A 24,712-nucleotide genomic window follows, 5' to 3' on the forward strand; every position below is an offset into this window, starting at 1 on the left:
ATGGATATTGGGAAATATAGAAGCAGAAAATAAGTTTGAATGTGTATGGTGTTGTCACATTAGAAAATATTTTAATATCACATACTATTTGGGATATTTGAGCAAGGGAGTGTTCCCTTCAATGGATTTTCAGTAGACTGACCTAGTAATGCTATGGCAGAACCATGAGAAGAGAAGGCTGCAGACCAAATCTGGTGTGTTGCTTGAGGTCATCTGTGCATGTGATGAAGACAGCCTTGCCTGCTAATAACCAGAATTGACTGATCATGACCTCTGCATTTGACACTCCCCTGTTCATCACATAAATACTACACTACAAAGACAAGGGTGTTGGGGGTGTTTGCCATGGAGTGATAATAATGACTGATCGTAAAATGTAAGCTGCATGCAGAAAGACAAGTTTTACAACAACTGAGGAGGAACACAGAGGAGATTGCAAGACCAATGGATAAGAGGTTTCAAAAAAGTGTCAAAGGAAACTTGAGATTAAGCAAACAGAGGTAGTGAGCCAAAAAGACAAGTGTCAGCAGTCAACGATACATATGCTTAATATTAAGGTAATGGAAGGGGTTAAGTTATTGGTAATCAAAAGGGTAGGTTCTGACTACGAGAGAAGTGGCTGAGACAAGAAGATAAAAGGTATCTTTGAGAAGATTTCAAAAAATTGAGTGGCCAGGGAATGTGTGTATATTTCACACTGTGTCTTACATATTCTTAAATTAGCCTAAAACTTACCAATTTTTCATCCTCCATTTTTTTAAACTAAATGAGTTGCAATGTAAATCTCTTTTGGTGATTCCAATCTGGAATCCAAGGTTTGCAAATGCTTTAAAAAAAACTGAAGCAGATGCCCATAAATGACAGTTATAAATGGGGGTAAAAATCAACCTTTGCCAAAGAATCATTAAGTTAATTGTCTTCCTTAAGTTGAACCATTCTTCAGTAAATAAGAAACTCCCTTTTCAGTAAGGCAGCCATGAAGTCACATTTCCCTGCTCCCCTTAGAAGTGTGTGAGAAAGGTTTATTTTAATAGGGTAGATCTTAAATTCAAATGTGCTCTCCATTAAACGATAAACCCTGAGGGCTATGTATCTTTCACTACTGTGTAACACAGGCAACAAATAACAGATGATAAATATTATAATGAGGCCAACTAAGATACCACATCCATGATAACTGGGAAATTGTTTCTTTTTATTTTAAGATGCACTGTGGGCATTAAAACTGTTGCTAATCTGTTGGGATAATAGCTTCTAATTTGTTATGAATAAAGATGTGTGGGAGAGGATGAGGTTTGATCAAAGGCAAATTTTTAACACTGGACCCTGAAGCCCTTAAGGGCTGCACCTTAAAGTGAATAATCCAAGTGCATGCATTGACATGGTGTATTAGATTCAATCATTTTGTCTGAAGGAAACCAATCAAGGAAAGTGAATTGTTCCCGAAAAGTCATCCTAGAAAAACAGAGCCAAGCTTATGGCCTCTGCGTAAGCAGTCCATGGCATCTATATTTCAATCTTTTATATTACTGCATTTGGGTGCATTAAGCAGATGTACAACCTGTTCTGTATAAAGACAGCACATTGGCCACTCCATTTAGGGTAACTAATGCATCTGTGAATGAGCGTTTAGTTCTTAAGCAGTATCTCTAGCGATTCACATTTACACGTCACTCTGATTATATGGATGAAGGATGGAAGGTTGGATTTTGGAATTGCAGGCATTTCTTTTTTAAATGGACTTCAAAAATGTCAAGGAGTGCAGTTCCCAGACTTACCAGTTTGCCAAGATAGTGTGTTCAATAGAAAAATAGTTTCTGTTGTTAAATAGGAAAAACACTTCATGAATATAACCTGACCTTGTTTTATACTCACATTTTAATGTCACAAATATCCTGAGGGATTGTTTGATAAGGTATTTCTACCCTAGTGATAGATGAATGAATCTATTTAGAAATGATTTCCCCAGAGGTCATATGATGATGTACGAGCAGAGCTAGAAACAGAATCTCCTAACTAGGGTGGAAAAAGCATGTGTTCTCTGTGTGTGTGTGTCTGTCTGTCTATCTCTGAGAGATCTATACTGTCTCTTTCTGTAGATGTAAAGATTATAGATTTTTTCCACTTTACCAGTACTTCCTGGAAAAAAAAAATGGCTTGACGACCTGTTCAATTGTAGATCTTGAGCTCTGTCTTCTTTAGAGATTGGGAATTTCTGGATGACATAATGTACTTATTCTCTATATTTCATTTTACATCTTCACTTCCTTCCAAACCAAACTGCTACGATTTTTAAAAAAAATTTTGGTCTTCCAGACTTATTTATTAAAGCAAAATTTCTAGACAGTTACAATCCTTTAATTTAATATATACCTAGAAATAATGAGTTAAAATAATTAACTATATATTCCTTTTAATTATTGTCTAAATTTACTTTAAATCCCTAAACACTGACATGTTACTTTTTATGTGCAAAGAAACATACCAAACGCTAAGGGAGATAAAGAAATGTACAAAATTTGATCCCCATCCTCAAAAATTCTAGAATCTCATGTTTGTGTATGATAGCTATAAGGCAGAAAGTGACAAATAATACACAAGAAATTCAAGCTAGAGGAGAGAGAGTACTGATAAAAGGTTCAGGGAGAACATGGCATTCACTTTAGGTTCTGATGAACATGAAATTTATTTTTTTCAAGTGGAGGTATAGTTTGAAGAGGAAGAGACCCCAGGGAGCCAGAATTATGTGAATGGGTGGAAAGGAGGTTGGATCACACATACAAAGCCTGAATTGCCTTATGGAAAAAGTGGACTCTATTTTGGGTAATCCTGAAAGCTCTAAAGAAGGGAAATGAGGTAATCCTGTTTCTTTTTTAGGACTATTTCTTCAGGTTAATGAATAGGGAAATTGAGATAGAGAATCCAACTAGGAATATCACTTAGTAGCCAAGACAAAAAGTTAATAAAAACCTCCTAGATAGTTTGGAAAATAGGAGACAGATGTGAGATCAAAGGAGATGAGGAAGGATTTGTTGACCAGTGTGTACATAGGAAGAATGTAGATGTCAAATTACTTGGGGGTTTCTGTTCTCTGTGACTGATAGCATGAGGATGCTATTGAAGACAAAGTTTCAATAGAGGGAAGTGGGAGATGATGCTGAGTTAGTTTTGGAACATATTGACCTTGAGTGTCAAAGGGGCATCTATTCATCTTAATAGCATATTTCAAGTTTTTAGAAAGGGTGAAAGACTTATGTTTAAGACAGAGCTGACACTAAAGCATTTTTATTCCAGTTCTCTGATTTTGCTTGGCAAATTATACCATCTGTCTTCTAGAAGGTAAATGAATAGGTGGTTATGTACTTGGGAGTTTACAGATGCAAGGAAAAATCCTTTTTCTGGATCTAAAGTCATACCAGAAATAACTTTGGGTATACTAGTCCTTTTCTGCCAGTATTTTGGATAATACAGACTCTGCAAAATGGGATGCATATCTTGCTAGTTTTGCACACACAACAACAGCAGAAGCTTTCAAAGGTGATGGCAGTATCTAATGTGGCATCATGGATAATGGTCGGGGCTGGGAAAGTCACTAGGTACCCAACTTCTCAAAAGAGAAAATATATTGAAATGGTACTGAAGAGCATGGCATCTGCTGCTTTCTTGAATTGTTTAGCTCTTTCCTGAATTCAGGGCATTGCTTTGTATGTTATCACCACTAGGAAAATATGTTTACCTCCAGCACCCATTTCCAAAGTGCTTTCAGAATATAATTGCTCAAATAATTTTCTGTGAGTAAATTAACATTTTACATTATTTTATTAACTGTACATAATTATACCTGTAGAAAAATTTGACTTTCTGTAGTTCAATGGCTATCTCTAAAAAACTTCCTTTGAATCAATGATCTTGGAGTCTTTGCTGATAATTTTGTGGGATTTTTTTTTTTTTTTTGGTAGGAATGAAACCAACATTTTTGAGACTTATTGAGCCTCTACTGTGTGCCAGGCTCTTTGCTAGTTGATTTTTTTTATAGAATATAAATATAGAGGATCTAGATCTAATACAATTGGGACTGATTAAACAAAATATTTAAAAATTGGAGCAATATTAAAAAAAGAAACACATAAACACATATAAAACTCTTTAAAACTGTAAAGTTGTAAATATACACTGTTTACCAAATTTGGCAATAGAGTCTTTTATTTGTGTGTGTTTTCCCTAATTGGATTTCCATATAATCTTTATGCACCAAACATGTCCATTAGTTTTCACTTTTTAATTTGGTTTCAGTTTCCTTAAAGCTGAGCCCAAATTTCAAGACATTTGGAAAAACAAACAAGCAAACAAACATAGTTCAGACTCCTTTTAGATTTAACAGATTTACCGTAATCTCACCACATCCAACCAGACCATATTTTTTTTAGTAAACCTCCTTTTATTGAGTATCTTCCAAACCACTGACATAGTTTTTTCAACAGAGTTTTCAGAGAAATTCTCACTAATTTTTCAAACTCATGTTTCTTTGATTTATATACTATTTGATAATATAATTACAGCAACAAGTGCAATTGACATGAGCAGTTTTGAGAGCAAACTTAACTATCATCAGCATACAATTCAGTCTTCTGAGCGTAAGCGAGTGAGCCTGCCTATCAACCACGGGCATTCAGAATGCCATGGCTGTTGATCAAAATGTTTTACAAAGTTAAAGAAGAATTCGATCTAATCCAGGGATTTGTTAAATAAAAATTAGTTTAGAGGTTTCCACTGTGTTATCTCAGGCATCCAGATTGTCTATAAACATATGACAGGTAGCTATTAAAAGGCTCCATTTTGTTTCAGCAGTGAAAATAATTATTGGATACTTGAGTCACATAGTGTCCTGTCAGCTTTTCTTTCTAATGATAGTTTGAAAATGCCTAAGTCAAAGAGTTTTTAAAAAGAAAGGCTCTGAAAATATCAAGCAATTTTTCATGGATCATATCTCTCCCTCCCTTCCATTATCTCTACTTACTTTACACTTGCTGCAAATACTTCATGGTCTGTCCCTCAAGCAGCTCACAGACCAGAAGAGATCAACTCACAGATGACAACTGTGAGTGGAGTGCCATAGAGGAGGTGCTCTGATACGGAGAAGGACAGAGCTCTCTGACAGCCCTGACAGCCAGAGGCCTGGAGATCAACCTTGAAAAAGCCTGGCTGATAATAGAAGCCTTTGTCAAGGAAACCACATCTGAATTAGATCTTTAAACATAATTTAGCCAAAAGAAGAAGCTCAAGCAGACAGAGCAGCATGACTGCTGGCTGAGGTCACAATTTAACCTGTCTGTGTCCTCAAGACTCATTGCCACCCTTTGCATACAGTCAATCTTGAACTTTATTCCTGAATCAACAATCTGGAACAAAGTTAAAGTGGGAACATGTATATTAGGGTAATTTTAACTTCAAGGAAGGAGAATGTTGCAGATGAGACTTGGTATAGGATCCAAATCTGAAAAGACCACGAGTGTCACATAAAAGTTTGGATTTTTCGTCTGAAGAAACAGAAAAGCTATCAAAGGGTTTTAATTTAGGTAGTGACATGAGCAAATCCGCACTTACAAGGATAAATCTGGCAGCACCGTGGAGAAAGATCTGCTAAGAGGCAATTGCATTAATTTAGTCCTGAAATTATGAGCACCTAAACCCAGGCAGACCAGGGGAGATGGAGAAGAGGGGATTAAGCTGATCCCTGCATTCGGATTACTCTTATAACAAGGACAAGAATTAACAGTGTGCGAGTATTCTCAGATTTTTCCTTTCTCCTTCATCATAAACTAAGAAAATGGCAAGTGAAGGAAAGGAGGAAATTAAATAAAACTTCATCCGTCCTGATGCTTAAGAAACCTGGGAGTTTATTCTTGAATTATGCCCAATCATATATACAGTTCTCCATTCATTTAGTTAATAAATGTTTACTGGGTACCCTCTTTGAGCCAAGTACAGTTCTAGCCACTGGAATTACAAGACGAACAGGTCCAATGAAGTTCTACCCAAATAACTCTAATTTCTCAGTTTCTCTCGATTCCAAATGTCTGCACACATATTCTCTTCTCTCCACTTCTCTCCCTTATCTGATTAAGTCTTACTCATGCTCTGCATGAGCTGAAAAGCCACTTCCTCTCCCATGGGACTTCCCAGACCCTCAGCCATGGTTGGAGCCCCAGGACTTGTGCTTCCATTGTACTTGCCTGGTACTTCCTCTGAGAGAACATCTGATCGCATGGCACGTAAATCATGCTGGTTCAATAGCCTGTGAGGCCCTGAGGACACGAACCCCTCTGCTCTGGTCACTGCCCAGCAAAGAGTAGGCATTCAAACACTTTGTGAATAAATGGTGAGTAAATGAATTAAATGCCTCAACACAGGGAATTGTTTCTTCCTCCATAAAAATGATACTTTTAGAAAGCCAAACTCATCACTATACTTTAAACTGGCATTAAGGTAGCCTTCTACTCAGGAAGTTCAAGGCTGTTATATGTTAACATTCTGTATTTCTAGCTTCTACTTCTAGATTGAGAAATGAGCCACATATGGTTAGCTAAACTCATTTGTGAAAACTTGGCATGTTCTCAAACCATATTCAAAGCTTATGTTAGTTTTGAAGACACAAATAAAAAAATATATTTTCCAGAACCTCCCCTTCTTTGGTTGAATTTTTGGAAAAGATCTCCCACGATGTGAACTTCTGTAAACTACATTCTAAGTTGAATCTGAATATCATTATATGATTTGAATTTTCCATATACTGTCTCTTCTTCAAGCCATGACACTTTAAGGAGTAGAGAAGTATTATTTGTATATACAAATGAGGAATGTTTTAATTTTAGATTCCAAAATACCATAGATAATAACATATGCTAATCTTAAAAGCACTCGACATGTTTCAAGTAAAAAATAAGTCTTTTAAAGATGTGCCATAGAATTTGTTCTGGCTTTAATAAACATTAGATTTCAGTCCCATCTCTTTAGAGACTCAGAAGTGAATAATAGGAACTTTGATAAAGGTTAAAAAAACTCTCTACTCCCCACTCTAACCTCCTCACTTTATTTTATGACTAAGCATTAAAGCAATGGGCTGCAGTATCAACTTCAAACTCTTGGCAATAAGCACTTATGATAAATAATGACATATTTGTTTTTCAAGCATAAGTCTAGCCATGATTACCTTAAGCCCTAACTTTCATAAAAATCTTGAATTATCATGGAGTTTTGACAGAAAAAAACCATAAAATCCATTCAAAAATTTGCCCAACTCTATATTATACCCACAATTATGACAGAAAAGATAAATTATTTATTTTTGTTACTTTTCCTTCATTTTCAAGCAAGATCTTTTTTCTCCCCTAATTTGGATTTGGAAGTGTATTGCCTGACAATTATTGTCAAAGCCCTCTTACAGAAATAAGCAAAATGCCCTTATACTGTTAAAGTATTTTTTCTTTTATGGTGCCATAGGTTGGAAATTTATCATTAAAATGCCCTCCTTATAACTGGATACAGTAAGGTAAAAACTGATACAGAGTTGCCTGGCAAACCAGGAAGTTAGGGAAGGCGCCTTAATATTTGTCTAGCCTCAACTTGTATTGGACACCTTCCTAGGTGTCCTTGACATTTTTTAATCTTATTTTAATTTCTTACAACAACTCTGGAAAGTATTTCCCTCATATAAAGATAAAGGTAATGGAAGCTCAGAAAGTATGTGCCTCCTACCTAAAATCAGGTAGCTACTCAATGGTTGATTACATATTTAATATTCTTTCTGAGACACCAGATTTTGGGCAGAGTTGAAGTATCTTAGCAAAGAGAAATAATATAGTGCTTAAGTATATCAATTTTAAATATAACATCTGGAGTTAGAAACTGAATCCCTTCTCTTCGGGACAAGTTTCTTTTATCCCATTGTTTTGTTTTATTTAGTTTTGTTTTGCTATTATAGTTCACCACAGCAGGTAATAAAAAGGTGTGTAAAGATCCCGTTTTTAACACTTGACCTTAAGATCCAAGAAGCATCAATAAATAGCCAGACACCGGAAACTGATGTCTGGAAAAGCATGAGCGAGAGTTAAGATATTAGGAGCACAAAAGCAGAAAATAGATATCATGGAGGATATGAAGCGGTGAAAATGAATGTTTGTGCCTAAGGCAAGAAATCCACAGATTATGGCTTTGAATAAGCAAGTGGGGCTCAGGGAAGACATTGAGGGTAATGGTGAGTGAACAATTTGGAAGAAAATATGAACACAGTTTAATGTTACTGGAGCCAAGTTTCCACATCAAAGTGTACTGCATGATCAAAAATATATATATGGGGCAAACCTATTCGGCACTTAATTTTTTCCACTTATACTGTTAAAAAGGAAGGATATTTTCCAGCAATAAATAAGAATGATGCATTCATTTCCTGCCCTGTGTCATTCCTAGTCCTTTCCTGATATCAACTGCATTTTCTGACACGTTAGCCAATAATATTTATTTAGTAATTGCTGCATTGTACTGGCTCATTTAGGACTGTATTCCAATGTAAGTGCCAGAAAACCCAACTAAATCGGGCTTCAACAAAATGGAATTTAGTATTTGACAAAACTGAAGGGCCCTAGGATTTACCTAGCTGCAGGCACATCTAGATCCAGGTCTACGATGCCACAGACCTGGTTCCACTAGTCTCTCTTTGTAGTGGCAAGAGGGCTGAGGCATTTTGAGATGTTACCCAGTGCCCAGGTTTACTCTGATTCACCAGTTTGCCAGTCACTACAATAGTCATGGTGGCCAGGCGGATCTAGTGATTGATTGGCTAAGTCTGTGTAACATGTTAGACTGAGAGGAAGAAGACTGATCTCCACGTAGGATTTATCATTGCCAGAATTAGGGAGAATGAATCCCTTGGAAGCACAAATGACAAGTGTCCATGAAATTCTCTAAGCCCTCTATCATCTATCTATCTATCTATCATCTATCTATCTATCTATCTATCTATCTATCTATCTATCTATCTATCTATCTATCTATGTACCTATCTATCTATGTGTGTATGTATGTATGTATCTATGTATCTATATATGTGTGTATGTATGTATGTATGTATCTATCTATGTATCTATCTATCTAATCTATCTCCAAAGTGGATTTACTTCCTTTCTTCATTTTTTTCCTTCATAAAACAAGTATGTTTGAGCACCTATAATGTGACAGTGTTTATAACAGTGAGCGAGAACACAGGACTCTTGCCTGCATGAAGCTCAAGGTGAGTGGATGTGAAGTGCCACTTGTACTCATCAAGGCCTAATGGGGCTGGGATGATGAATTGTATGACAATTTCCATCTGCCAAAAATCACGGAGGATGTAATGAATCACACGTCTCTCTTAACAGTTAGACTATGGGTTGAGGCATATTGCCTGTCAAAATAGGAAAAAGTATAACATACCAATCTTTTGGCTCTTTCTATGTATAATTTTTCATAAGCACAGATTGTTTTAGCTGGAAATGATACCTAGAAGAGGCCAGTGTTGAGGGGGGAAAGGGCAAGCTCTAGAGCGGGGGTCCCCCTGGTGAGTGGGCTAGAGGGACTCACAGGGCGGCATAGGGTCATCAGTGTTAGGTCTTGTGTATCTGCAGAGAAGGCAAGAGGAAGACAGCATCAAATATAAACTTTTTTAAGTAGTAGTTTTATTGAATAAAATCTCAATATTGATTTCCTTCTGCTCATTCATTATAAAAATGCCTAACATGAAAGATTTGAATATTTAGCAGATGACAGTGGTAAACTTGCCCACAGGTAAATTTTACTATCTCCTTTAGAGATATAGTCTCCACCTCCCTTTCAGATTTACCCCATTGACTTTATGATTGAATAATCCCTTTCCCTAATATCAGATAAAGACATCTTCTTGAAAAATCAACAGAAAAAATTCCAGGGGGTTCAGAACTTTGCAAAGATAAAAATATACTGGATTATGCATCAGTGTTAGAGATGGATTTTTGAGCTTAGCTTCATAGAACTGTTACCAAAAAAAAAAAAAAAAAAAAAATTCCAAGCAAGAAGCAAACTCCTAGGTAATACCTCTGTTTGTATCCCAACTTCCTAGATATCCTTGAAAGAGGGTATACATATGAACCGGGATTCTGGTTTTTTTTTTTTTTCCCAGTGGTTCCCAGGAATACTCTACTATGAGATATTGACATATTTGCTTCAAAATGACACAGAGAAGCAGTGCCTCTGTCACTTTTAGAGTTGACATCTCACCTTAGCAGCTCACCCTTCTCAGGGGTTGTGTTTTCATCTCTGAAAGGAAGCATTTCTCAGAAGGTGACATAAAACATTAATGTTGATGGATTTTCAAGAAGACAGCAAGACAAGTAACAATCTCTATTGAATAGCATTATCGAAGCAGCTCTGAAGTTCTTGTTTTGTACCTTTCTTTGTCAGTCCCGATCAACAGGTGCTTTAAAAAAAATCAAAGCAAGTACTGAAGAAAGTTAAGGACATGGAGACTATGTCTGCCTAGATTATCTTGAGTTAAATGTCAGATTTTGTTTTGACTTTGTGCACAGTTTTTTGAGGTTACATGGTACCACGTACCACTTTTTTTAGAGATATGGCCTTACATTGCACATTATGATCCCATAAACAAAATTCAGGAGGACAGGATTTAAAAGTAGGAATTGTGAAGCTAAAATTATTGACTGCATATATGTCAGATTCCATGCTAAATGCTTCATATGTAGCATTTCAGGTAAACTTGATAACAATTCCATGAGGCTAATACTACTATTTATCTCTTAAGGAAATAGTCTTTGGGATCAGCAACTAAAGTAGAGGTGCTAAGTGGTGGAGCTGAGGATAGAAACCACAACTCAGTGATTCCAGAGCACAAATGTCCAGGTCTGTTCATAAGCCAGTAACTTTTTTGGAGAAGTTTACAAATATTTTATCAATTACTTCTAGGGAAACCACTTGCTTTGATTTAAGTAGTACTTTATTTTTTTAAATTTTATAATAGACAAACAAACCAACAGACAACTACGTCTTGCAACATTACCTTCATTATGTGAGAAAAAGTGTACTTCTTTAAATTCAGGGTTATGAAACTTATTTTTATTTTTATAACATGAGATGTGTCAGGCTTAATCTATCTTGAGCACTAGAGTCTTACTGCAAAAAGACTGCTTTCTTCAGCCCACGTAACTTTCACTTCAAGCCAAGTATTCCTATAGTGGAGTTAGTTCCTACTTTCCCAACCAGCATTTAAATACTCAGTCTGAAGCAAGAGACTGCCCTATTTTCACAGGCATTTCTTATTTCTGGGGTCTCACTTTTGTTATTAGGCTTTCTCTTTCTTGCTTCTTTGGTTTCTGAATGTCATAGATTGTATGATCGTTCCCAAGTATGTTTGTTCATGACCTCCAGAAAGCAGATACCAAGATAGATGAAATTTAGAGGGAGAGATTTATTGAGGAGAATGCCTGGGATAAGGAGGGAGCAGGAATAGGCAGAAAAAGCCTCAGACCACAATGTAGCATGACACCTGTGAAAGGAGAAGGGGAAGGAAAAATAATTGGATAGGAAGAGCTTCAGACCATGGTGTAGCTATGGGGAAGTCTCAGCCAACCCAACAGGGAAACTCAGACACAAGGACTGCCACGCTGGGCAGAAATAGCCAGGTCCCATACCTCATATGCTCAGCTGTTAGCTAGGAGCTTTCCACGGGCAGAGTGGCCTTGACCTAAATGCTGCATCCGATTTGAAGACTCTATGGCTGGGGGCTGTCAGCTAAGTGCTGTCCTTAGAGAAGTTTCAGGGCTGCCACAATTCACCCCTTATGCTCAGCAGATGCTCTTCTGCAGGTTTGGGGACCAGCTCTTTCATGGATCCTGTTGGATGCTTCATGAGGGAAAACTTACAAGGGGACAGTTGGTGTGAGAAACTATAGCTCCTTTCACTGCAGTTCATATGGGGCTTGCAGCTGATATGCATTATCTCCCTCCTCCCACACTTATTCTAAATTCACCTCACTCTCACTCTCAACTAACACCTCTGCTGGTCTCAGTGTCTTACCCGGTGGTGAGACTAATTTAACGAGAGGTTGGGACATCTGGTCAACAAAACCTTCTCGGGCCAGGTTGCTGCAGGTGACCTTTCAAACTCACAGCTGGGCAAGGGAGTAACCAGAGGGGTCCCATACATTTTTCTCTCTGAACCATCTTGTAACAGCAGCTCTGCCTCTTCCTATTGATCAGGGTCCGTGATCTCTTCCACAATGGAGACCTGTCTTCTTGTCTGCTGGCCACTATACAAAGGGAGCTCCAATTACTTAGGAGGCAGCTATAGCCTTGTTGTTCAATGGGACCCTTACTGTATCTTCGAGAAAGAGTGTGTCCTCTTTGGAGACCAAGACTTCTAACTAGGTAGAGACAAGAATTATGGGGGCAAGAAGCACAAAACCCCTCAATGGGTCACTAGTTGTCAGCTAACTTCATTCCTAATGTCAAGTTCCCTCTTGAAGGGAGATCTCAGAGGCATATGCTACAAGTGCTGTACCTGTATTTGGTCCCCTACCTGGAAGAGGATTATGCATCCCCACATATTGTCATGTAACTTGCAGTGATTTCCTGTTGGAGGAGAATCTATCCCCACTCCATTGACATCAAACTTGGCCATAAGACTGGTTTTAGCCAATGGAATGTGAGTTCAAGATTACATGCCCCATCTGAGCAGAAGCTTTAAGAGACACTGTGTGGTTCTGTGAGTGCTTTTCTCTCTCTGCCATGAGAACATATCTCAGTAGGGGCTAGATCCGAGAATGAAAAAGACATGTGGAATACAGCCACAGCTGATGCACAGCTGACCCAATGAATACAAGCAAGAAGTAAACCTGTGTTGTTAAAAATAACTAAGAATAGGGGATTATTTGTTACTTCAGGATAACCTAACAAGATCTGACTAATACATTGTACCTTGTCTTATCTGTGATATTTTGCCTGGTCTCTGGTAAGTCTCCTTTGTCCCACTTTCTGATAACTCTGTTTCCCTGGCTGTTTCTAACTAACAGATGTCTGCTCATTAATGTCTCTAACTATTGTTCTTAATGTTTCTGGGGGTTTCTGGATTGACTACATCAAAAACATCTGGATATAGTTTTTTAAGAAACTCATTGGCTACAGAGTATGGCTAACTGGCTACAGAGATTCTGATTCAACAAATATGATTAGGTATTTGTCCTTAGTATGAGTCTAGGAATTTTAAAAAACTCCTCATGGTGCTATCCTAAATTCAGGAATTAGTTGTACGCTATGTTTCATAATCTTCAATTTCCTTTTGATTAATCATCTTTACTGGTCTCTTGAACCTAGGTGTACCGTAACCTTTATTGCTTACCCTTAGCCTTGGATGATGGCCTTTCTATCCAACTTACCTTAGTCCCACATTTTCATCCTGCATTCACAGCCTGGTCAAATTGAATTTGTACCTGAGACCTGCCATTGTTTAAAGCATACACTGAATTTCTCTTTGGAAAAAGTGTTTCTGTGTGTGTGTGTGTGTGTGTGTCTATGTGTGTATACATTACATATATGAACAAAAGGATAGAGAGTTACAGGAAATTGTTTTATGCTGAAAAAATGTAATTTTGAAGCAACAGAGCTAATTATCTGTCTGGGAAAATGTGCAGGCTCTATTTAGGTCAAAAGTAACAGAGAAATTGCTGATACAATTATTCCTCATAACTCTCATAAATGCCTATGTGCATTAATACATGAATAAATCCCCTCACGTGGATATATTACTGGGAATGACTGTCTAAATAATCCTCAAATCACCTTTTATTCAGTGATATGGCAGCAGAAATAAGGAAAAGACATGCAAAATGATTGAGGCAAAGTTAGATGAGATCAAATATTTCATCTTCTATGAGAAAGATTAAGGTCACAATCATCACAAATCAATGACAAATCTTCCCATTCCATCATACCCTGATCTCACCTCCACCACACCATTCTGCCTTAAATTCTTACTGATTTTTCACAAACCATTCCATCTGAATTTATTCTAGTTTAATTTTTGGCTGATGTTCTTGAAGAAAGCATAGAACGTGAAATGCGTGAAAACACTACACAGATCTAGGATACTGACCACTACAATGTGAAAACTTCCACTTAGACATTTCCTTGATTTCATTCATGCTTCTAGATATCCACTGCTCTGGTTAGTGCACTGATATTTCTTCATTTTGCTTTGCAAAGATAGTATATCTAGTATCTGAATATCGACTCATAATACTCAGGAAAAAAATGAAATAAATATAAAAAAACATTTGTGGTTGAATAGCAAGTTGTGATCAGAATTAAATACCAGAATCAGAGTCACATATTCTTGTTGAATCCTTTCTGGCTCTATTCACAAGGGTCATATAATTGTCATAACTCCTTCAGCGAAGGGGGAGAAACAAATATTTACCATGATATTTCCCAGTGGAATGTAAAATGTATGACAAACATTAGAGTCATGAAAGATACAATAAAGAGCCAGCTAAAATTACGATTAAAGAAAGGCCCAAATAAATTTATATCTGGAAAGGTAGACTCAACAGGCTTCCAAAATTCATATATTCAAAGATACTTTTTTACTTCATACATGTCTAAGAAAATCAACCAAATATTTCTAACAATTCTTCTTTTTGTTTTCTTTATTGATGAATGAGCAAAAATGGGGATGACTCTAGAAAAACCTCTCTTAAAAATTCATATTGACATTCATGTCCTTTTTCTTCATAGGGTCACCATTACTTAATAGAATAGAAAGGCACCCAACAGTCATTTCCTATATGATTAACTGAGCTTCAAGCTGAGAGAGTTTTCTTATATTTTTTAAAATTTCTGTTCGAACTTTCCAATGTAAAACTTAAAAACCTTACATTTGGAAACTTTGCATACTCTGAATAGAACTATCCTAGGATCGGATGGGATTTTAACTCTTGATACATCTCTTTATTAGATGCTGCTACTTTATGCTGTGAGACTAATGTATTAGTAGAACTAAGTTGCTAGTGTAACCAAAGGATTCTGGAAACCTGAGAGAGATTAACAATTATTCTATTGATTTAAGCAAGCATTTTCCCCTTCCTTCCTTCCTTCCTTCTTTCCTTCCTCCCTCCCTCCTTCCCTTCCTTCCTTTACCTCCTCTTCACTTCCTATCTCTCTCTCCCCCCTTGTACTGGTAACAGAGCCCCTTTTGTTGTTGTTGTTGTTTTGTTTTTCCCTCTATATTAACTAGGTAAAAGTAGAGATGATCTTGATGAAGTGGAGAAGAGTTTCAAATGCTGCCCCCTTGACCTCAGTCACGTGTCAAAAGTCTATAACATATATACACTACTATATATAAAATAGGTAACTAATAAGAACCCACTGTATAGCACAGGGAACTCTACTTAATACTCTGTAATGGTTTATATGGGAAATGAATCTAAAAAAGCATGGATATATGTATATGGATAACTGATTCACTTTGCTGTACACCTGAAACTAACACAACATTGGAGATCAACTATACTCCAATAAAAATTAAAAAAAAAAAAAAAGGCAGTCTACAAGTCATTGTCACAAGGAATTCTTGTTGCCTTTTTAAGCCACAGACAAGATTTGCCTGAAAGTAAAGAAAAGCAATTGAAGTTGAAATGTGCTATGTGGTAGCTTTTTTTTTTTTTTTCTTTAGAATACTATTTTGCGAGTATGTGGATACCAGGATACTAGAATTTCTGATTATGATCAAATTGTATTTGCTTTACTGTCATATTGAATGCAAAAGCATAGAATATTTTCATGTTATTGGAAACGTTTCTTCACCAGTGTCAAGTTAAAATGTGAACTATCAACAGTTATAGATATGCTTGTGCCCATGATCTTGCACATCCTGGCTCACTTGGCGTGGGTTTCGTCTTTCTTTTACAGCATAGGTGGAGAAGTAGGGCGAGGCCACGAAGGAACTTACGTGGGCAAACACTTCCGCATGGGATTCATGACGATGCCCGCTCCTCAGGACAGGCTGCCCCATCCTTGCTCCAGTGGCTTCTCTGTGAGGTCGCAGTCGCTGCACTCGGTCGGGGGCACAGACGATGACAGCAGCTGTAGCTCCCGGAGACAACCACCCCCGAAGCCCAAGCGGGACCCCAGCACCAAGCTGAGCACGTCGTCCGAGACGGTCAACAGCACGGCGGCCAGTAAGAGCGGGAAAGGCCCCGAGCGGAACGAAGGTAAAACCCGCCAGGCCCACTTCACTTAGAAAGAGACTTCAGGCCACGTGTCCGGGTCCGCATACTAACCAGCATCTGCCTTCCTCCCTGGGTCGCATAGCCCTGTCTCCCTCCCCCTGAGTCCTAGAAAAGAGGAATCCAGGGGGGATGGCTATTTATCTGGGTGTTGTCAAATGACACCCAGAAAAATGTATTTAATTTATATCATCGGAAAGAGAAAGCAGTATATGAGTTTTCTAGCCCCCTTAAAGCTTTGAATCATTAGAAAATGATTTTGCCTAGCAATATGTTTAAAATTTATATTTGCTTGCTTTTATTAGTATTATTTGTATGATTATAGAAGTATCATGTGATCATTAGGGAGCTTTGTAATGCAGGAAAATATAAAGAAGAAAAATTGTAATCATCTTTAGAAATGATCATTTCTTTTAACATTTTGCTGTACTTTCTTGCAGTGAATATGAATTTATGCATGTATGTGTGTACGTTTGTAGTATACACACGTGTGCACGTATACATATTAAAGTCTCTCCTTCAATCTCTATTCTATTTCTACCTATATTTATATTTTTCCTCAGCCATGAAATACATAAATCAAATATATCTTAGTCTCCTTGCTGGTCTAAGATTATAAATTAGGCCAGGTTAACACCATATCTCACCAGCGCTTTAGCCTTGCTTGAATAAATAAGTTTCAGCTTTCCTGAGTTTCTCCTGAGAGTCCCTTGGTGGGAGAGTAGTTGCAAGTGTGTTTTGATACAGGCACATTCAGATTTTTGTGTGTCAGTTGTGGAAAATGCTTCAGGCTCTCCAGTGCTGTCAGTGGCCAGCTTGAGAGCATGGCTCTATGAGGTCCCAAGGTCTTTCTCTTACCCTGTCTGTCCCTGACATTCTCCCCAGTTGGCTCCCCTGAGCGCCCAGTGTTCCAAGTTTCCCAGTAGCTTGCAGCAGAGAGTGGAAGCCAGGTGGTCCTTTCCTCAGCTGGGTAGGTTTCTTTGTCACCTGGGCTCCCCAGTCACTCACAAAAGCCCCCTCATCTTCTGCTCTAATCCTTCCACCGAAGCTCAAACCTAGTCCGTGGGACGGGTGCCCAGGAAGCATGTACCATCTTTTCTAGTAGCCTCATCTCTCCTTTCTCCCATATCGGTGTCCAAGTGCCTATTTAGCCAAAAAAAAAAAAAAAAAAAGCCTCAGAGTATATTGAAGAATACAAATAAGTGCCTGGAGATGCAGCGAATCCATGCATTCTATAGGGAAAATCTCCACTTATGCTCAGTTTTTTCCTACTTCACATATATGTGAAAATACATCATGAGTGTGTGTTTGTGTGATTATATATGTGAATAACATGTGTATATGTATATTTACAAAATCGAAATCCTAGTGCATAGAGTTCTGTGTTTTATATTTTCAGTTATTTTCTTGTGACTATTTTCCATGGCATTCAGTTTGTTGGGAAACACCATTTTTAGGAGGGGCATATACATCATGAAACTTTATTTAATCATTATCTCTTTGATGAAGTCTTAGGTTGGTTCTGGTTTGTTTTGCTATAATGAATATCACTGCAATGAAGATGTGTGTGTGTCTGTGTGTCTGTTTGTTTGTGTAACTCTATTGTTCCTCTGATGTCTTGGAATAGATTAGAATTATGAGCCTTTTTTCTCATGAGTCATGGTCACCAGTATGTCCTTCAACTTGTAACACATTGATCTTTTAGAGACAATTTAGGTGTTTCATTTACTTGTTAATAAACTAAAAGGCTCTAGAGATCTGCCTTTTGTAAATTTTAAATATTGTTCCTAAGTTTCCTCTGCTATTGATATATGGTGCCTTGCATTTCTCTTTATATCCTGTGATCTTGTTGCCAAAAATTGCCCCTTTCCTACTTCTACTGCCAGAAAACTGCATAATTATTGACATTAGATTGTTTTCAAAAGCAGGTTACTGATTTGGAACAGTGGTCTCTGAATGATGAGGGCCTAGAATGATTCAAGAATAAAGAGGAATAAAAGACCCATTGGAAGGGGAGGGGAAAGTGAAACAGACAAGGCAAGCAGACAGTAAGGTGTGTGTTATCAGGGGTGTAATGCTCCTGGAAACATTCCTGGAAGCAGTGTAATGTATACACTTCTGAAGAGAACCCCCCAGGAAGGGGACCTGGGGCATTCAAAGTAGACACATGTGGGAAATCATGATTGTCCCACAGAAGAAACATTTGAGTGGTGATTCAATTGTCTTAAGAATAGAACTCATTACCATTCATTTGAGATGCTGTAGGTAGCTAATTCCTGAAGTAGAGAAGCTCATAGTTCTTTCAGATCCCTTCACCATCTAAAGATCTAAGCCTCTAAATAGCTAGTTATCAAACAGAAGACAGCAGCTCTGTTATCTTTATTCCTTCTGAGGACAGAAGAGGAGACAGTGAGTAAATTACAGCAGCAGCAAAGACTTATCTCAGACTTGGAAAACTACTTTATGGTCAGCGAGGCTTATTAAACACTAGGTTCAAGTTCAGCATCTTTCCTCAAAAGGACCTCTAAGGATGGGTTGAGGAGCCTTCAGCTGTAGTGCCTCTTTGAGGGTGGTCAGTGGACCAGATGGACTATTAAGATTCAGTGCAGAAATGGTCAACTTCTGTGGAAGAGTGATTCTCAATGCAAATTTCACCTTCTCTTCAGAACACTTAATCAAAAGGCAATTGCAAAACTGGATCTATTCAAATCTCTTCTACCAAGTTATGGCTTCAGTAACAGGAGAGAATCAGGGCTCAGTTGAGACACGGGAAAAAAATCTTGAGTCCAAATGCGTGCGTGCGTGTGCGTGCGTGCGTGCGTGTGTGCGTGCGTGTGTGCGTGCGTGTACTCAAAGCCAAAATTATATAAATATGTAGATTGTTGTTTTATGAATCCTCAGTTCTTTCTAATTGTGAGTTAACTGGAGTTCATTACGGAACATATGTTTTCTTTACAATTTTTCTAGCTATCAAAATTGTAACAAAGATGAAAAGTGACTTTTATAAATCTTAGTCTGTCTTTTTGCATTAAATGTCAGCAAAATCAAAATATTGATTCAGTGGCGTTAGAATGATTTCCATGGTAACCAGCTTCTATTTAAGTAGGGGCTTATGACTTCCTTGTGGTTAAAAGTAAAAAAGAACTGGACCTGTAGCAGAACAGCTTTTCAGAGTAGGAAAAAAATAGTTTAGTTATGAATGCAACCAAAACTCCCATACCAAGAAAATTATAATTTAGCTTTTAAAAAGTGTAATTCTGTCATATTGAAAATATATATTTACTATTCTATTTTAGGATCTGTTATAATAACACCTTTAAAAACATGTACAGTAGAGAAGATAAAGTGCTCATAAATACGTGATAAATATTTTAATTGCCCTTTGTATTGCTTCAGTGTTATACCTGCTTAGTTTGAGGAAAGATCAGATGAAATAATGAGAGTTAACTAGAAAGGAGGAGAGGCCTGAGAAGCTGTGTCTTGTGTAGGATGTAGAAAAAGCAGGAACTGTGCAAATTCGCATCCTGCGTTCCCATTGCTCAGGTCAACACGTATCCCATTTCTCAGCAGCATCATTCCTAGACATGCTCTGTGGTGCAGGCAAAAGAGACTGTACTTAGAATCTACAGGCCAACATTGACTTTGGGCCGGTGATCTAATGAGACTGTTTCTTTACCTTTAAAATGATTATAAAGCACTGAAAACTGATCATACTGCCTCCCTCACAGGCTTATGACAAGCCAGTGGGCTAATGGCCACAATGGGGCATGATAAAAAGAAATTGCTATACAAATGTAAGTTCATAGGATTTTAAATGTGTACTTACTACCTATTAATAGGCTTGAATAACATGACATTTTAGTTTAGTGTAGCATATATACTAAAAATAAATAGGAGGTATAAGGCCTTTATTATGTTGAGGTTGGTTCCCTCTATGCCCATTTTCTGGAGAGTTTTTATCATAAATGTGTGATGAATATTATCAAAAGCTTTTTCTGTGTCTATTGAGATGATCATATGGTTTTTATTCTTCAGTTTGTTAATATGGTGTATCACATTGATTGATTTGCGAATACTGAAGAATCCTTGCATCCCTGGGATAAACCCCACTTGATCATGGTGTATGATCCACTTAATGTGTTGTTGGATTCGGTTTGATAGTATTTTGCTGAGGATTTTTGCGTCTATGTTCATCAGTGATATTGGCCTGTAATTTTCTTTTTTTGTGACATCTTTGTCTGGTTTTGGTATCAGGGTGATAGTGGCCTCATAGAATGAGCTTGGGAGTGTTCTTTCCTCTGCAATTTTTTGGAAGAGTTTCAGAAGGATGGGTGTTAGCTCTTCTCTAAATGTTTGATAGAATTTGCCTGTGAAGCCATCTGGTTCTGGACTTGTTAGTTGGAAGTTTTTAAATCACTGTTTCAATTTCAGTATTTGTGACTAATCTGTTCATATTTTCTATTTCTTCCTGGTTCAGTCTTGAAAGGTTATACCTATCTAAGGATTTGTCCATTTCTTCTAGGTTGTCCATTTTATTGACATATAGTTTACAAAACAGAAACAGACTTACAGATATCGAAAACAAACGTATGGTTACCAAAGGGGCAACGAGGGAGGGAGGATAAATCAGGAGTTTGGAATTAACATACACACATTACTATATATAAGATAAATAACCAACAAGATCCTACTGTATAGCACAGGGAACTCTACTCAATATTCTGTGATAACCTATGTGAGAAAAGAATCTGAAAAAGAATGAATATATGTATATGTATCGCTGAATCACTTTACTGTACACCTGAAACTAACACATTGTAAATCAACTATACTCCAATAAAAATAAATAGGACAGGAAAAGAAATATATTTAGTATAATGAGGAAAACATTTTTATTAAACTTCAAGTACTTCTAACACTTTAGACTCCTTTAAAAAATTTAAGTATTCTTTTTTTTTCAACTTTTTTAATATATTGGAGTATAGTTGATTAAGGGTATTCTTTTTTTGAAGTATAATTAAGGTATAACATTATGTTAGTTTCAGCTGTATAACACGATTCAGTACTTGTGTATGTTGCATAATGATCACCACAGTAAGTCTAGATAACATCCATCACCATACATATTACCTATTTTTTGTGATGAGAACTTTTAAGATCTATTCTCTTAGCTACTTTCAAATATGCAATCCAGTATTATTAACTGTATTCACCATGCTGTATATTACATCCCCAGGACTTATTTATTTTATAACTGGAAGTTTGTTCCATTTCACCCATACCTCCAAAACTAAGTATTCTTAACTTTCATTTGTTTTAAACTCTTCTTTCAAGCCATTCTCAACTCTTAATTTATGATAACGCTTCATGATTGTCTTTACAAAACAATGAACTGGGATAGTTCTCCTGGTTTCTGATTTCACCTTCTAGAGACGTTTGGTAGAGTCGTATCTATGAATTAAAAATTGGAATACCTGCAGGAACGTTTGGAATCTGACTGTCCTCAAAAACTTGAACTGTGTGGTTGAGCCAGAGCCAAAGGAAGGCTAAGTTCATTATAGAATCACTGCCTTAAAAACAAAACCGAACACAAATCCCTCTATCAAGGTTACCAAACAAAGTAGATTACAGCCTTCAGCCATGTTGCTTTTCATGCCGCCATTTATTCTGCCAATGCTTTGAGTGTCTACCTGGTTGTACTGGAGATCCGGTGGTGAACAGAAGTGGTCCTTTCTTTCATGTTACGTACAACCAATTTTGTTTCCATCTCTCCTGCTCAACTTGTTTCCCTCTATCCATATCACAAAGCAAGCACTGATTTACAAGAATCTTTTCTAGAAACCAGAAAATCTGGCATAACTACGTGAGCATCTTCCATGTAATTAGCTGTTTAGCTCTGGAAGAAATAGCTTAACACATTTTAATAATGTGGTTTTTTTTCCTACAAAGAATATTTGTTGCTCTTTTGCTGTTCAGTGCTAACAGTTTAAAGGTGCCTGAATCAGATTTTGTACCAATGTACAGCTTCGTAAGCAACCTGTGAGCATTTGAGGAGAGAGGAGGAGAAACAAGTTGATTGCTCTTTCTACTGTGGGGAATTTACAGGTTTACCAGGTCAGAATTCCAGTTTGGGAACCTGCATCAGCCCTAGTCAGGGCCAGCCATAAACTTGATTTTGCTTTCTCGATGACTAGCCCAGATTTCTGACCCTTACAAGATACTCATATAAAAATTTAAGACTGTTCCCTTTATGACTCAGCATGACATATTAGAAGAACATGGGCTTCAGAGGCAAACAGACATATCAGTGCTGCCAACATTTAATACAGTGTCTCTCACAGCCTCATTTTTCTCATCTGTATGATGAGAATAGCAATCCTGGTCTTAGGTGGTAGGTGGAATCTTGTCCAAGATATTTATCCAGATTTCCCTATTCCTTGGTATATTCACCCTGGATATTCCCTGGAACTGACATACCATCGGTGGCCTGAAGATGGAAGGGGCCATGTGGCATGGAATGTGGGCACTCTCTAACAGCAGAGGGTAGTCTCTGGCTAAAAGCCAGCAAGGAAACAGGGACTTCAGTTCTATAACTACAAGGAGCTGAATTCTGCCAACAAGAATGTGCTTAGAAGTGAATTTTCTTCCAGAACCTCCAGACAAGGACCTAGACTGGCTGCCACCTTGACTTCAGCCTGAGCAGAGAACCCAGCCTTCTGGGTTCTGGCCATGCCAAGACTTCTGATCTATAGAACTATGAGCTAATAGAGTGGTATTGATTTTTAAGCTGCTCCATTTATGATAACTTGTTACATAGCAATGGAAAAGTAATCCATTTTACCAATTTGGAGGCAGAAAAAGTGGGGTAAAATCCATTAGCAAAGCACATAGCTTAGAGCCTGAAGAATAGCAGATTCTCAGCAACCTTGCTGCCCTTCCTCTCAGCACTGGGCTGTATTTTCGGATAGCAGAGGGTAGTTAAGACAGTGCTGGTAGCGTTCCAGATTTCCCGGGCCAGACCTTGAAAGTAAATGAGATGAAAGAAGTTCAGAAAATGCTGACATATTAGGCCTCTCGAGTATCTGCTTAACTCTTTCTGAATTTGTTTGGATCTTTTCCTGAGAGGGTACGTCCTTTCTCGCCAACAGTGTTTGTTCTTTCAAAGGGCTCAGCGATGGCTTTTCAGTGGTGTTTTCAATGACTCATTTAAATGACTGCAACTTGCAGGCTTAGTGCCTTTTTTCACATAACAAGTGGCACTTGTACGTCACAGTGTGCTTTCTAGAAGTGTTCAAAGCCCCATTTAGCACCACACTAAGAAAACACAAGGGAAGTGGAAACAAGCTCTCAAAATTTCCATCGTTTTGGCATTGGGTAGTGTTCTAGTGTTTTGTTTTATGGGATGAGACATGGGGAATTGTCATCGAAGTCCCACATTCCTGGGTTTCACTTTCCAGGTTGACAGAATCAGAAGCTGCTAGGCTTCCTGGTGTAAAAGCCATCTGTCATACCAGGCTGCTCAGACGGAGACAGAGCTGTACATCTAGTGTGTGATATTTTCCTAATGCACCCTGAGACCCATGAATGAAACCGTTTGTAAGTCAAATCATCTTTCTCTTGGTCCTGGCCATGGCTATTGATTCTAGTCCAAAGAACGACCCTGCCTCTATATGGTCTCACTCAACACCCTTTTAGTAGCAATCTGGATTTGGCCTCATTTGTCTCAGTGTCTTAGATTCATAAGAGAATTTTTACCCATGTTGTTTGGCACAGATGGATTCTTCCATGAGAGACCAATAAGCTCAAATTTCCCGAGTGTCTGTTGTGATCAGGGCATTAATTGTGACGGTATTCTATTGCTGTACAAGTTGACACAAATTTTGTGGCTTAAAATAATACACCTTGATTATTTCACAGTCTCTGAGAGTCAGGAGTCTTCTCAGGGTCTCCCAAGGCTGCAATCCAGGTGCCAGCTGGGGTTGGAGTCTTGTCTGAGGCTCAGGGTCCTTTCTTGCTCATGTGGGTATTGGCAGAATTTATTTCCTTGTGGTTGTAGAACACATGACATCTTACTTCTTCAAGGACAGAAGGAGAAAGTGTCTCTCTCCCTTCAGGGAAGGCCTACATGTTCTTACGAAGATCTAACCCAGGATAACCTCCCTTCTGATAAAAGCGGAGTCAACTGATTAGGAACCTTAATTACAGTAGGAAAATCCTTTCACCTTTTTCCATATACTGTTACTCAGTCATGGGAATAAGATGCCATCATATTCACAGTGCTGCTTGCACTCAAGGAGAGGGAATCATACAGGATATAGGAGTCTTATGGACCAGCCTAGAATTCTGCCCACTTGGGGTGATATAAAGGAAAATACGCATATATTGCTTTCCCAGGAACTATCTAACTAT

At 37.8% G+C, this 24,712-nt stretch overlaps 1 protein-coding gene across 4 annotated transcripts in view; it reads left to right on the forward strand.

The window, feature by feature from the left end:
* The window catches only part of NYAP2 (neuronal tyrosine-phosphorylated phosphoinositide-3-kinase adaptor 2), a 269,911-nt gene that overhangs the window by 99,788 nt on the left and 145,411 nt on the right, over positions 1-24,712 (forward strand). For all 4 annotated transcript variants that reach the window (XM_082464618.1, XM_082464619.1, XM_082464620.1 and 1 more), the window contains one exon: positions 15,987-16,288. In XM_082464618.1, coding sequence (XP_082320744.1) covers positions 15,987-16,288 — 302 coding nt within the window. The remainder of the gene's footprint in view (positions 1-15,986; positions 16,289-24,712) is intronic.

This window comes from Balaenoptera physalus, assembly GCF_965194825.1.
Source record: "Balaenoptera physalus genome assembly, chromosome: 6".
Taxonomy (NCBI): Eukaryota; Metazoa; Chordata; class Mammalia; order Artiodactyla; family Balaenopteridae; genus Balaenoptera; species Balaenoptera physalus.